At 37.6% G+C, this 16,175-nt stretch overlaps 1 protein-coding gene across 2 annotated transcripts in view; it reads right to left on the reverse strand.

Moving 5' to 3' along the window:
* The window catches only part of Snx6 (sorting nexin 6), a 61,663-nt gene extending 45,770 nt beyond the window's left edge, over positions 1-15,893 (reverse strand). The window contains exons 1-3 of one of the 2 annotated variants that reach the window (XM_027929547.2): positions 15,843-15,893; positions 15,639-15,686; positions 1,060-1,164 (exon numbers count right to left, since the gene is read on the reverse strand). In XM_027929547.2, coding sequence (XP_027785348.1) covers positions 1,060-1,164; positions 15,639-15,686; positions 15,843-15,848 — 159 coding nt within the window. In that variant the 5' untranslated portion in view covers positions 15,849-15,893. Of the gene's footprint in view, positions 1-1,059; positions 1,165-15,638; positions 15,690-15,842 lie in introns of both variants that reach the window. The other variant, XM_027929546.2, reaches the window with a different exon arrangement.
* Between the last annotated feature and the right edge of the window lie 282 nt (positions 15,894-16,175).

Here is a 16,175-nt window from a genome sequence, read left to right on the forward strand (position 1 = left end):
TTTGTATTATATGTAGGCTCTATGATTATGTCTTAAAATGTTCATCTTTAAAAAAGTACATTTCAGGGGGCTGGGGATGTGGCTCAAACGGTAGCGCGCTCGCCTGGCATACATGCGGCCCGGGTTCGATCCTCAGCACCACATACAAACAAAGATGTTGTGTCCGCCAAGAACTAAAAAAAATAAATATTAAAAAATAAAAAAATAAAAATAAAAAATAAAAAAGTACATTTCGGGGCTGGGGTTGTGGGGCTCAGTGGTAGTGCACTTGCCTAGCATACGTGAGGCACTGGATTCAATTCAGAGCACCACATACAAATAAATAAAATAAAGGTCCATCAACAACTAAAAAATAATAATAAATAAATAAAAGTGCATTTCACCAAGTGCGGGGGTGCCTGCCTGTATTGCCAGAGGCTCTGAAAGCTGAGACAGGAGAACCCCAAGTTCGAGGTCAACCTCAGCAACTTAGCAAGACCCTGTCTCAAAATAAAAACCAAAAAGGACTCAAAAAAGGCTTCAGATATAGCTCAGTGGTAAAGTGCTCCTGGGTTAAGTCCCCAGTACCAGAAAACAAAAGTAAAAAGTATACTTCTTGACAGGAGTGGTGGTGCACACCTATAATCCTAACTACTAGGGTGGCTAAGGCAGGAGAATCCCAAGTTCTAGACCATTCTAGACAATTTTATGAGATTCCATCTCCAAATTTTTAAAAGGTTTGGAATATAGCGCATGGTGAAGCACATGCCTAGCATATGTAAAGTACTGAGTTCAATCCCCAGTACCCACTCCCCAAAAGTAATTTCCATAAAACTTCTTTTGTTAAAATAGCAGAAATTGTAAACTATGTCCCTTTTCAATTGAGTTCAAACTCCAAGTTCACATCGGCATATTATTATATTTTTTCTTTTTTTTTTTAATAGGTTTTAAAGTTGGGTTCAAACCAACAAATTCATACATGCATGGAATTCAATTTTAGTTTATAATCTCCCCCTTGTCCTCCCCCTTATATAAGTAACATTAACACAACAAAAGATAAAATATAAAAATCCCACTTACTTTTGTGTGAACAGTGAATTTTACTTTATCCCTCTCACTAAGAGCATCGGAAATGTCCACTTGCAGCGCAGCATCACTTTGAAGATCTACATTTATTGCTTTAAGCTAGAAAAAGAAAATAAGTAATATCTTAAAGAAATTCTGTGTGCTTTCATATAATTTTATTCTTCTTCCAGACAACAGGATAATGGGGGGAAAAAAACACATACACACAAAAGAATCGCAAGTATAAAAAAGTATAAAAGCTCATTTTATCTACATACATAGTTAGAGGCAGGTGTTTTAGGTAAATGGTATTTTCATTCTACACCATTCAACTAAACTCTGCATTGCATTGAGTCGCTAAACTAACCATGATCCATCATAGTTTCACCCCAAAAGAAAAAACTATTTTCCAAAGGGTACACTCATACATTCTTGGTGGGACTATAAATTGGTACAATCACTCTGGAAAGCAGTATGGGGATTCTTCAAAAAACCAGGAATGGAACCATTTGATTCAGTATTCCACTCCTCGGTAAATATCCAAAGGATTTAAAATCAGCATCCTAAAGTGATGCAGCCACATCAATGTTTATAGCAGCATAATTCACAATAGCTAAGTGATACAGCCAACATAGGTGCCCTCTAACAGATGACTGGATAAATAAAATGTGATACACACACACACACACACACATAATGGAGTATTGCTCAGACATAAAGAATGAAATTATGGCATTTGCCAGTAAAGGGATGGATCTAGCAATTATCATGTTAAGTAATCCTAAGAAACCAAATATTTTCTCTGATATGTGGAAGCTAAAGGGGTAGGGATAGAAGTTCACTGGAGTAGACAAAGAGGAATGAAGGGAAGAGAGGAAGGATGGGAAAAGGAAAGAGGGTGGGATGAATCTGACATAACTTTCCTATGTACATATGAATACACCACAGTGAATCTCACCATCATGTACACCCACAGAAATTAATTTAAAAAATAATAACCACAGGTAAATGACAAAAGGATCAAAAAAGGGAAAGGAACAGTGGTGGGGAAAGAGAAGGGGAGGAAGAGATACTGGAGTCTGAATTTGAACAAGATGTATTCTAATAATTATTTATAATTATAATTTATAATTATATCAAAATGGATTATGTCTTGTAAAACTAAAAAGAACCAATTAAAAATAAATTAATTAATAAAAGAAAACCATTTTCTAGAAGATGGTCCATTAAATTTCAAGTGTTCTAAACTTAAGGAATATAATAAAAGAAAAATAATAAAAAGAATGATGAACAATTTTAACTCTTACTGCTTACTATATTCCTTACTGTTTAAAAATACATAATAAAACTATTAAATATATTATATATAATATATGTAAAGTACTATGAAAAATACTAACATAGTAAATATTCAATAATAAAGCTATAAGCTACAGTGCATTTGAAGTATTGGGTAAGTTCCCTATTTAGAGTTTTCATTTGCCTATCTAAGATAACTTTTACACTTACTTGTTTTTTTGAGGTGTTGGGGATTGAACTCAGGGCCTTATGCATGCTAGGCAAGTATTCTACCACTGAGCTATATCCCCAGTCCCTACAATACCATAATTCTACTTATAATTCTTAAATTTCATTCATGTTTACTCTTTAACAAAAAGTATTGTAATATGTTTGGGTAGAGACTTAACAAGAGTCAAATACACTAAAAAAACAAAATAAAATCTTAGCCAGCTACAAGATATAAAATATATAAAGTCTAATTAACTAGCCTGTTTCAAATATTCTAGTTGTAAAACCCAGGACTTGGTAATCTCATCTAGCTACTAGCTTCTCAAATTTTAATTACAATGTAAGTGAAAAAAAAAAATGTTAGAAGAAAAACTGTTAATGCACATTGCTCTTATTTATTTATTTTAAATGCATACAATAGTTGGGCAAGGTGGTACATGCTTATAGTCCCAGCAGATGGGAAGCTGAAGCAAGAGGATCATCTGAACCTAGGAGTTCAAGATCAGTCACCCACTATCTCAAAGAGACTTACAAAAAATACACCAAAATTGTGAAAAAGCAGATTTTCTCTATATATTCTCTATTCTCCCAATTTTCCACAATGTTGCATGTATTCCTATTATAAATAGGGAAAAAAGTCTTTGTATCAGAAATCTAAAACAATTAATTTGAGCTGGGCATAGTGGCACAAAACCTGTAATTCTAGCTACTCAGGAGGCTGAATGCGGAGATCACAAGTTTGAACCCAGTCTGGATAACATGGAGAGACTCCATCTCAAAAAATATATATTAATTTCATAAAATTCCTTATTTAAATATGGCTTAAAAAGTAACTTATACTCATTTAATTTTGCAACTGGTTCTTACATGAAATGCTTTTTAAAAAATATGTTTTAGATGTTGATGGAACTTTATTTTATTCATTTATTTATATGTGATGCTGAGACTCGAACTCAGTGCCTCACACATGCTAGGCAAATGCTCTATCACTGAGCCACAACCCCAGCCCATGTAACATGCTTTTTAAAAATAAGTAATAATCCCAACAACTCAACAGGATGAGGCAGAAGGATGGCAAGTTTTGAGGCCAGCCTCAGCAAGACCCTATTGTAAAATTAAAAATAAGAAAAGGGGCTAAAAATCTAGCTCAATGGCAGAGCACCATGTTTTAATTCCCAGTAACACCAAAAAAATTAATAAAACATAAATAAGTGCTATTACATAAAATACAAATTAAAATTCACAAAAGAAATAAATTATTGTAAGTTGCTGTGATACTATATATGATAGCCTTTTTTTAAAAAGAGAGAGAGAGAGAGAGAGAATTTTTTTAATACTTATTTTTAAATTTTCGGCGGACACAACATCTTTGATTGTATGTGGTACTGAGGATAGAACCCGGGCCGCATGCATGCCAGGCGAGCCCGCTTGAGCCACATCCCCGGTCCCATATGATGGCCTTTAATAAAAACTTTATTGATAACTTTAATAAGTTAAACTTCAATAAGCAAACATATCATTCAAAGTTCATACTGTAGGGCTAGGAATATAGCTCAGTTGATATAGCTCAGGTCTTGGATTCAATTCCCTACACACACACACCCCACAACTGATACTGTAAACTTACACATAAAAACAACATGTTCTAAAAAAATCATTATTGTTCTCAATGCTACATGTAGCTCATTATCTGATAAATAATAAATTAAACGTTTCTTTTTCACTTTCCAACTATCTTGTTACCCCTTCAATATTAGAAACATTTGAGAGTAATTTGTTCCTTGTTTTTTTTTTTTCTATTTAGTTTTATCAGGTATTCATATTGTCCTTTTCAACCTCTTCCTCAACCCTTTATCTTAGTTCTAGTTTAAGAAATCTGTTTCCAGGGGCCCGGGGTTGTGGCTCAGTGGTAGAGCACTTGCCTAGCATGCGCTAGGCACTGGGGTCGATTCCCGGGGAACCACATAAAAAAAATAAATAAATAAATAAAATAAAGGTATTTAAAAAAAAAAAAAAAAAGAAATCTGTTTCCTTTTTATTAAACCTCATTTCTAGGCCACTTTTTAGGTATTTACTGTGCTAGGCTGAGTAATGTTACCCTGTATGGCAAAAAAGGACTTTGCAGATGTGATTTAAGTTTTTTTTTTTGTTTGTTTGTTTTTGTTTTTTTTTAATACCAGGGATTGAACTCAGGGGCAATCAACCACTGAACCACATCCCCAGCCCTATTTTGTATTTTATTTAGAGAGAAGGTCTCACTGAGTTGCTTAGTGCCTCACTTTTGCTGAGGCTGGCTTTGAACTTCTGATCCTCCTGCCTCAGCCTCCCCAGCCACTAGGTCAATTAAGGTTTTTTGGTTTTGTTTTTAAGAGAGAGAGAGAGAATTTTTTAATATTTTTTAGTTTTCGGTGGACACAACATCTTTGTTTGTATATGGTGCTGAGGATTGAACCCGGGCCGCACGCATGCCAAGCAAGCGCGCTACTGCTTGAGCCACATCCCCAGCCCCAATTAAGGTTTTGACACAGGGAGACTATGCTGTTTTATCTAGTTAGACCTTAAATGCAATCACATATTCTTTTATAAATGGGAGGCAAAGAGAAATTTGTCACACACGATAACTTCAATAATTAACAACTAGAAGCAGAGATTAAAAGTAATGTACTACAAATCAGATTTCTGGCAACCACTAGAAGCTCAAAGAAGCAGCAAATTCTTCGCTTCCACCTCTGGAGGACACCTTGATTTCAGCTCAGTGACTAATTTCTTACTTCTAGCCCCCAGAATTGTGAGTGAATAAATTTCCATTGTTTTAAGCCACCAAGTTTGTGGTAATTTGTTAAACAGCTACAGGACACTAGTGCATTTATCATATAGTTTCTGGAATAACAACACTGTTGGCATTTCTCCACTTCTTTATGTTTTCATTGCCTAGTCTAGCATTTCCCAAACACAACTTAACCTGACACTTATTAAAAATACAAAACCTGGGTTGGGGTTATAGCTTGGCAGTAGAGTGCTTGCCTAGCATGTGTGAGGCACAGTGTTCAATTATCAGCACTGCGTATAAATAAATAAGTAAAATGATCCAACTAAAAAAAAAATACAAAACCTAGAGTAAAGGGCCTTAAAAATCTGTAGTTGGAAACACTGGCAGAGATGTTTCAGCATTTTCTATGTCTTCATGGTGTGTCAAAACTGGTAACATTTTCTTTTTAATGATTATATCAAATAGATTTGCCAGATTTCATGTTTATGAGTACAATTTTCATTTGATTTTTACTACTGTTCTGTCAGATGAAAATACACCCATCAGGGATTTTTACATCTGAGTGGCTGCCAGTTATTCTTCTAATTTAAGATTACTTCAAGTTATATTTCTCTTCCATACGAAATACAGTACCTTTTCCTTTTGATAACTTTTTTATTATAACTTTTATCTATATAAAATATCCCCAGTGTTAGACACTTAACACTATGGTCCCAGATTCTATTTTTTTAGGTATAATTTAAATGCAATAAAATGCAGACTTTAATTATATAAATTTGAAGTTTTAATAAACATATAGGTTACATACAATTGAAACATCACTCCCAGAAAGTACCCTTATGCTCCTTTTAAGTTTTATGCTTCTCTTTCATTACTCTTAAATCTTCTGTCACTTGTATATTTTTTTCTCTTGTATGCCTTATTAAAGCATGTTATCTACTTGCATATCACTTTAACAGACATTGAATCTACTATTTGTCTTTTTCGTTCTTTTACAACTTAGTTCTAGAACTGATCTCAAGAAAGTATACATGTACCACACGTGCTGATATTTTGGGGCAATTCTGCATGATGCTAAATGGTGATAGTGAGTTTCTGATGTCTTTCATTTACATTTCATAATAAATTCAAAACACCAGCTAACGTGTACATTCTGATATTGCACCTTCTTACAGTCAGTTCCTACTTATTCTTTACACTCCCAAATGATTATTTCCCATATCCTGAGTATACAGAAAAGTAGACATAAAGGATTATTTTGTTTGACAGTAAGATATGCTTTGCATACATTAAGTTTTTTAAATTCCTATTTCTAACAACTAATATTTATAATGGAAAAGCAAGTCTCTAAAATGAAATCACCCCTATATTAGCACAAAACTTCAATGAAAGTCAATGTGCTTTATTTCATCAACTATTGATGCCTTTTGTATTTTAATATCTGAAATAGGAATGTCTTTCATTTGATGACAATTACAATTTAACTAGTATTTTTTTTCCTTTGTGGTACATGGAAAAAATAGATCTTTCAATTATACCTTAAATTTGAAAAAACATTACTATAAATTTAATGTTAATTACTCAAAACGCACAGCTTTTCCAAGCTGATTTTCTTCCCTGTTTAAAGAAACTCAATAACTTTAGAGGGTCTTATTTCATTTTATTTGGTACTGGGGACTGAACCCAGGGGTGCTTCACACTGAGTTACATCTCCAGCCCTTTTTATTTTTTATTTTGAGACAGGATCTCGCTAAATTGCTAATGCTCATCTCAAACTTGCAATCCTCCTGCCTCAGCCTTCAGAGTTGCTAGGATTACAGGCATGTGTCATGCAGGGTTTTGTTTTGTTTGTACCATGCATTGAACCCAAAGGTGCCCAACAACTGAGCCACATCTCCACCCCTTTTATTATATTTTTGAGACAGGGTCTCACCAAATTGCTTAGGGCCTCACTAAGTTGCTGACACTGGCTTTGGAACTTGTGATCTTCCTGCTTCAGCAACCCGAGACTCTGGCACACACTTGTGCCACCACACTGTCATCATACAGGGTTTTATTAAGAAAAAGACTCAATGCACACAACTTGTTTAATTAACATTTCTGAAACTTTTAATTAACTTTCTGAAATTAGTGAACTGAATTTATCTGAGTAAATTTCCGATGAGACTACATTCAGTAGTTTAATCTTTCTTTTTTTTTGTACAGGGGATTGAATTTAGGGGCACTCAACCACTGCCAAGCTACATCCCCAGCCATATTTTGTATTTATTTATTTATTAAAGAGAGAGCGAGAGAGTGAGAGTGAGAGAGAATTTTTTAATGTTTATTTTTTATTTTTTTTAGTTTTCGGCGGACACAACATCTTTGTTTGTATGTGGTGCTGAGGATCGAACCCGGGCTGCACGAATGCCAGGCGAGCACGCTACCACTTGAGCCACATCCCCAGCCCTGTATTTTATTTATAGATAGGGTCTCACTGACTTGTTTAGCACCTTGCTTTTGCTGGGCTGGCTTTGAACTCACAAGCTTCCTGCCTCAGCCTTCCAAGCAGCTGGGATTACAAGTGTGCACCACTGCACCCGACGTGGTTTAATCTTTATCTAGGCCAATAAACTTTGTACTTTCCTTTTGTCAGAGACTGACTGAATTATTTGAGTCCCTGGTCAAGACCAGGACAGAATATGAATTAAGCAATAAAATTACAGTATTACTAAAAACTAAGATCCTGCCCTATTGCTGGTATTTATAATTACTTAGTAAAGAAGACATTCATTACTAGGTATTAGTGGTGACTTATATAGTATAGTAATATATTATAACTTATTATATAAAGGATTCCCAATTGGAGAAAAGCTAAAGTCCTTACAGTAGTCCATCAGGCACTATAAAATCTCCATCTGACATCATCTCCAACTAATCTACTATACTTCTGGCTCACTGAGTACTACCATATGGTCTCTTTGTTCCTTGAACACACAAGCATACCGCCACCTAAGGAATCTGTGCAATTACTATTTACTCTGCCTAGATATCTACCTGTATGGATCATTTCCATTAAGTCTTGAAGCCCTTCTCCAAAAGACCTTTCCTTGTCATCCCATCTAAAACACAGCTGAAACACTGTCCTTCCATATAACAATCCCTATTCCTCCTTCATTTTTTTCACAGCACTTATTCAACATCAAATATACCATAATTAGGGGCTGGGGTTGTGACTCAGTGATAGAGCACTCGCCTAGCACGTGTTCAATCCTCAGCATCACATATAAAATAATTATTTTTAACGCCCCTCCCCAACTAGAATTCAGCTCCATAAGGACATAAATTTTTGTCCATGTGGTTTTCTGCTGTATTGCCAAATGGTGGTCTTCAACAAATATTTGTTGAATAAAAGAGTGAAATAAAATAAAGATTCTAACCATAACTGGACTACAAAACTGTTATCAGAGCCAGGTGTGGTGTTGCATGCCTCTAATCCCAGTGACTCAGAAGCCTGAGACAGGAGGACTGCAAGTTTGAGGCCAGTCTCAGAAGCTTAGGGAGATCCTCAGCAACTCAGACTGTGTCTCAAAATAAAAAACAAAAGGGGATGGGGCTGGGGTTGTGGCTCAGCGGTAGAGCGCTCACCTAGCACGTGTGAGGCCCTGATTTGACCCTTAGCACCACATAAAAATAAATAAATAAAGGTATTATGTCCAATTACAACTAAAAAATAAATATTTTTTTAAAAAAGGGCTGGGGGGCTGGTATTGTGGCTCAGAGGTAGAGTACTCGCCTACCATGTATGAGGCACTTGGTTCGATCCTCAGCACCACACAAAAATAAAGATATTGTGTCCACCTATAACTAAAAAAATAAATTAAAAAAAAAAAAAGGGCTGGGGATGTAGCTCGGTGGTAAAGCACCCCTGGGTTGGATCCCTCCCCTCCCCCCAAAATCAGGTAATTACAATACAATCAATGAAAAACAAAACCATGAGATAGAATTACATTAAGCTCATTAATTCAGGCCAAATTCACACTATTTAACTAGTAGCCTAGTTACGATTTTTTATAAGAAGTTCTATGATATTTCCATTACTAGTATATACCCTATACACTCAGCAGTTAATGTTTAATTATACATATTCTAGAAAATGACATTTGAACCAGATTTCCTCTCATATGTCATACTAGAAACAACAAATCACCAGTGGGGTGGTACTAATGGTGTCTACCTGTAAGTTAAAAGTTAACATTATTGGTAGAACAAATGTAGACCCTTGATTCTAGGCAGTATAACAATATGCATTTCTTTAATAAATTTTTCAGCACATATTATGAAGGACTTAAGAAAAAAGCCCCAACTTCATGAATTTATTTGCAGCAAGGAAACAATCAACTTTAATACAAAATGAAATAACTTCTTGTTTTCTGCCACTTTTACTATACATATGATTTTGCATTATTGACATCTCCAGTTCTATGACCTTTCCATATTTCCAGTCTGTCAGCACCTACTCTGTGATCCACCTCTTTCTTGTTGGTCCCTTTAACACTACTGCTCTTTCACCCTACTTAGCTTACAAATTCCCATATTCAGGATCAATTTAATCAACAACTTTCTTCTTTTATTTTGGTACCAGGGATTAAACTCGAAGGCACTCCGCCACTGAGCCACATCTCCAGCCCTATTTTGCATTTTATTTAGAGACAGGGTCTCACTGAGCTGCTTAGTGCATCGATAAATTGCTGAGGCTGGCTTTGAACTCGTGATCCTCTTGACTCAGCCTCCCCAGCTGCTGGGGCTACAGGTGTGTGACACCGCGCCTGGCCTTCCTTTTGCTTTTACATTTGAGCTGCTGAATGTGGCTAGAGAACAATCATAAATGAGCTGGATATGATGGCACACACTTGTAACCCCAGATTCTCAGGAGGCTGAAACAAGAGGATCACAGGTGAAGGTCAGTCTGGATAATATAGTGAGACCTTGTGTCAAAAGGCTGGGTGTGTAGCTCAGTGGTCCAATGCTTGCCTGATATATGCAAAGTCCTGGGTTCAATCCCCAAATTACCTATATGTTATCCTTTTAGTTGGCATGTCCTCCTTCACCCTTCCCTGAGTCTACAAAATCCTGATCAATCAACATTAAGTGGCTAGCCAGCATGTGGCTCATGCCTGTAATCCATTCTAGTAACTCAGGAGGCTCAGACAAGAAGACAAGTTTGAGGCCAGCCTCAGCAATTTAGAGACCCTTTCACAAAACTAAAAAAAAACAAAACAAAGCTGGGTTTATAGCTCAGTGGTAGAGCATCCCTTGGTTAAATCCCCAGTAGAAAAACAACACCAAAAAAATAAATAAATAAATAAATAAAGGTCAGCACAGCCCAATTGATGATAAGAGGTTAAGAACCCAGCCCAGCATGGTGGTACATGCCTGTAATTCCATCAATTCTGAAGGCTGAGGCAGGAGGATCACAAGTTTGAGGCCAGCCCCAGCAATTTAGTGAGAACTTAAAGCAACTTAGTAAGACCCTGTCTCAAAATAAAAAATAAAAGGGGGTGAGGATGTGACAGAAAAGAAACGAAACCAGACCCTAGAGCTAAACCAACAGTGTCTGACTGCAAGTCCTACTGGCTGTATGACCTTGAGAAGTTATTTAATCTTTTTAAACCTTTGTTCCTATCCAAAATAGGAACAGCAGCAGCTACTTCCCATACAGATTTGAGAACCGAGTCAATACACATAGTCCCTACCACACAGTCAATGCAATACAAGCCTGTAACTTGTGTCTTTTACTATCCCTGTCCCCAAAGTTAAACACTCTCTTCTTTGTGCTCAAGGCACTTTAACAAAAGGGATAATAACTACCTTCCTCCTTGCACTGTTATGATCTCAGGGCAAGAACCTTGTCCTATTCATCTTTTTAGCCTCAGAGAATACCATATTACTTTTTCCGTGGTGGTACTGGGGATCCAACCCAGGGCCTTGCACATATTAGGCACTCTGCCACTGAGTTACATCCTAATCCTTTTTATTTTTGAGCCAGGTCTCACTAAATTGCCCAAGCTGGCCTTGAACTTGAGTAGTCCTCCTGCCTCAAGTTTGGGCCATGATGCTCAGCTCTATGTCACATTTTTATTGGGAAAAAAAAAACTATTAATAAATGTGGAATGTGTTTAAACTAAATGCTGTGCATGTACAAAATAAAAAGCAAACAGCTGTGCCAAGTGTTGAAAGAAAAGGTAGTGAGGAGGAAAGCACTCCACAACGCGGAAATGCATGCATAAAGCAGACATTTAAGTGCAGAGGTGCAACTGGGCAATGACAACAGACGAAGGTATGTGTAGGGTGGGGGCAGCATATTAAAGCCAGCCAGAAAACAGTTATAAATGCTAACCTAAAGAATCTGGACTTTACTTCAAAAAGAATGAGGTTAACATAAGTACTTTTGACTCACGAAATGACTTAAATGATTTCAGTTATGTAACTATGCGTAATGTGAAGGCTGGATTAGAAAGTAGAAAGGCTAAGGATGGACAAATGATGGTTACTGCTACAACTCAGGCAAGAAGTAGCAAAGATTAACTGGAGCCATAGAAAAGACTTAAGATGGGATACACATTCTAAGGTAAAATTAACTGACCTCAGTGACTATTCTAACATAAAAATATGTATGATTCAGAGGTTTCTTGCACAACTATAAAATGAGGCCATTAATGAAGATAAGGAATACAGAGGGAGGAGGAAGACTGAGTCCAGGATAAGATATAGTTACCCCACCTAAAGTAATTTTTTTTAAGGGGGGGGGGTGGAGAGAGAGAGAGAATTTTTTTTAATATTTATTTTTTAGTTCTCGGCGGACACAACATCTTTGTTTGTATGTGGTGCTGAGGGATCAAACCCGGGCCGCACGCACGCCAGGCGAGCGCGCTACCGCTTGAGCCACATCCCCAGCCCCTAAAGTAATTTTTTAAAACAATAAACATATTATTTAGAATTGGAACCGAATGCTGAGAATTATGCCATCACTTTGGCATGTATTACACTTAATTTAACAAATACATCACAGCAAAATGTGTTCAGTTCAAAGGGCTCATTTGTTTACTAAATAACATGTTACAGTTCTTCATTTGGGGGAAAAATCTATTATGCTGCGATGGAGCTGAAGAGATCAAAATGTGGCCAATAATTTTCAACACTGTGTGTTCTTATAAACTTATTTGTTTCTCACAAAACAATACTTTCTTGATGCTATAAGATTCTGTTCTGATCCAATTATCATGATGAAAACCTACTTGCTGCTTTGTACACTTTTTATTTTTGAAGGTGGGATATTTCCTCTGCAACTCATATCAAATACTCATTTCATGCTTTTCTGTATCAAGACTCCCTTTCCTAAAGACTGAACAAGATGATCTAAACTAAAACTGCAATGCCTTAAAGTTCTAACTGTGGCAGTCTATTTCTATCAGGACAAGTACAATTTAAGGAAATTTAAACAGGGCGGGCACTTCTGTTCCTGAAATGAAGAAACACACAGTAACTTTGTGAAACAGTGATCAAACTTCAGTGCACAACACAAACTCTTGGATGTTAACGTAAAAAGCAGATATTTGGGCTTGGGTTGTGGCTCAGTGGTAGAGCACTTGCCTAGCATGTGTGAGGCACTGGGTTCGATCTTTAGCACCACATAACAAACAAACAAAGGTATTGTGTTCATCTATAACTTAAAAAAAAAAAAAAAAGCAGTTATTTGGGCCAGTATGGTTGCACACAACTGTAATACCAGTAACTCAAAAGAAGGCAGGAGAATTGCAAGTTCTTAGCAACTTAGCGAAACTCTGTCTTAAAATAAAACATAAAAATACCGGCTGAAGGTGTGGCTCAGTGGTTAAGCACCCCTGGGTAAAACCTCCAGTACTTAAAAAAATAAATAAATTGTCTTCCCACCCCAAGAGATTCTGATTTAATAAGGGCATGGGATCCATAAATTTTTGTTTTGCTTTTCAAACACTACAGGTGATTCTGATGGAAATATTTCAAGGCCATTCTGAGAAACACATGTAATAGTTCCAATGTCAGTAACTAGGTTTAAAATCCAGCTCCCATTCACTGTGTGACCTTAGACTACTTTCTTAGTTTCTGGAAGGTTTGGATTTACTATAAAAGGGGCATACTTCAAAGATGTTATTAATGAAATAATGCCAAAATAGTGCTTAACAATGTGCTCAGCTATAATTATTACTATAATTCAATTCACCTAGTTCTATAAGACAAAAATAAGGAAAAATTGGACATATGTACACATTCACCATGACATCTAAAAACTTTCTAACTCATAACTATGTTTTTTCTTTCTTTTTTTTTTCTTTATTGCAGTACTAAAGATCAAACCCAATGCATGCTAGGCAAGCACCTACCACTGAGCTATATCCTCCACCCAGTTTTTTTCCATTTCATATTAAAGTTTTCATCTCCAAGATTCTATAAGAACCTCCTAGTCAGGCATGCTCTTTGTCTTCTTCCCCTTGAATTTTGTAATAATTGAAAAACGCAGACATATTACTTAAGTGTTTCCAGTCCTATAGGGAAATCTTACAAAGGCATAAAGTTATGAATACAAATATTTACCAGAAAATATTCTACTTTTCACATCATCAATGTAAATGCTCCAAAAATTAGTAGTTTTATCAAACAGATCTTAATTTAAAAAAAATCCTATTTGCTCTTTTCATGTAATCACATAAACACAAAGTTATCTAAATAATGAAGGTCATGTTTTATTTTTAGAAAAAAAATCAGTTTAATTGCACTATTATCAATTCATTTAATTTCATTAGTAGCTCTGTTGGTTTCCCCTATTTTAAAATCCAAAATATAATTTGCAAATGCTCACATAATTCTCTTATCCCAGAAGATACATATACATTTGCACATACCCATTTCATTTTATAGTTCTCTGAAAAGAAATTTTGGAAACTAGAAGTTCTACAAACTTTTGCACTAACCAAAAATCCTAAATTTTGTGTAAAATGAGAAAATTATTAATTAATTGATCATTCATAAAAATATGCAGCATCCTCTGCATCTTATTATTTGAAAGCTTAATACTTACCACCTCATTTCATTAAATACAGCAAAAACAGCTAACAAAATTTTACCCCCTACCAAAAACCCACTAAAGATGTAGCTCTCACATTATCTAAGATGGATAATGTGAAGGAACCAGGGACACTTTGCTGAGCAGCAATTATCATGTATCAATATTTTTCGATGTTCATTTGTACAAGGCACCATACACATTACCATTCTTTGCTCAAGGCAATCGGAAGCAGAGTTGAGAGAAATTGGAATCTAGAAGGCCTTTAACACCAAAGGTAGAATAGTAGTTACCAGAGGCAGGGGGTGGGGGAAGGGTTGGAGGAAAGAGGAGAGATTGGTCAGATTGGTCAAAGGGTACAAACTTTCAATAATTTAAATAATTCTGGAGTTCTAATTTTCAGCCTGGTGACTGTAAGTAAAAGAATACTTGTAATTTACTGAGAGTATATCTGAAGGGTTCTCATCAAAAAAGTAAACTGGCAATTACTCGAAGTGAGGTATATGTTAATTAGCTTGACAGGGTAATCATTTCACAATGTATACATATGTCAAAATATTACGTTGTACATCCTAAATATACACAATTATTATTGTCAGCCATACCTCAATAAAGCTGAGGGAGATACCAGGGAACCCTGCAAAAGATGGGGCTTTGTTTGTTTTTGATGTTAGAAAAAGTAAAGATACCATGGGCTACCAGCACTTTGTAAAAATCTGGTAGGACGCTGAAGAACAGTTGAGGTTTGACGACTGTGAAAATCCTTGCAAAAGGGTAATGTAGAATAAACCTGTACTATATCTGCTCGAGAAAGAGAAGGGTGGGTAGGAGAGGGTTCGAGAGGTTCACAACGGGGGAAGATTGAGGGTGCCGCCAAGGAAGGTCTGAGGACGGGTTTTCTCGGCCTAAGTGACGAGAGAGTGGAAGCATAGCAGCTTGGCCTCCACCTCCATTTCCCTACCTGCACCCTGCTGGGAGAAGGGGAGGAGGTTCACTGAAGGGTAGGATCTGGGACTGGAGAAAAGAAAGCCGCCCCGGGTCCTCTGGAAATCAGGAACAGAGCGGCCCTCAGGGAGGAAGGGCTGCAAGAGGGCGGGGCGCGATGCGGCGAGGAAATCCAAAGGACTACGACCCAGACGTGCGCAGCGCGGGTGGAGACCCCTACTCAATAATAACACCCGGGGGCTGAGGCAGGGCAGGGCGGATTCCGCAAGAAGACGAGACAGAACTTACTCCGCGGTCTTCCTCCGAGAGGAAGTCGGGGCCATCGTCCAGGCCTTCCTGCTGGGTCGGCGGGCCGAGCGCGCCGAGGAAGAAGATGAGGTGGGGAAGACACAAAAGGAGACATTAGTGCCAGGCCGGCGCGGTCCCCGCGCCCGCCCCGCGCCCGACACCCCCACCGCGCGCCCGGGGCTCGGCGCCGCTAAGAACACCCACCATCATGGCTGCTCCGAGACGAGGACCAGCGCAGGCGCGAACACACTGCCAGCCCGAGGGAGCCGGCGGCAGGGGGTGGGGCGGGGTGGGGTCTGGGGGCGGGGCCTTGGAGACCCGCCCCGTCCCGCTCTAAGGCGACTGGAAGGGTGTGCCAGGAAGGGAGAAGGACGCCGGTACCTTGGCACATTTGAAAGCCCCCAAGTCAGGGAGGGTTCCAAGCTCCAGACCCAGCTGGTGACAGCTAGCGGCTAGTGAGCTCTGATCCGAGAAGGGCCGAAGGCCACCCAGGGTGCTGTCCAGTTAGTTCCCTTGCCCTAAGGGCTCCAGAGAGAA

The sequence above is a fragment of the Marmota flaviventris genome, chromosome 2 (assembly GCF_047511675.1).
Source record: "Marmota flaviventris isolate mMarFla1 chromosome 2, mMarFla1.hap1, whole genome shotgun sequence".
Classification (NCBI taxonomy): domain Eukaryota; kingdom Metazoa; phylum Chordata; class Mammalia; order Rodentia; family Sciuridae; genus Marmota; species Marmota flaviventris.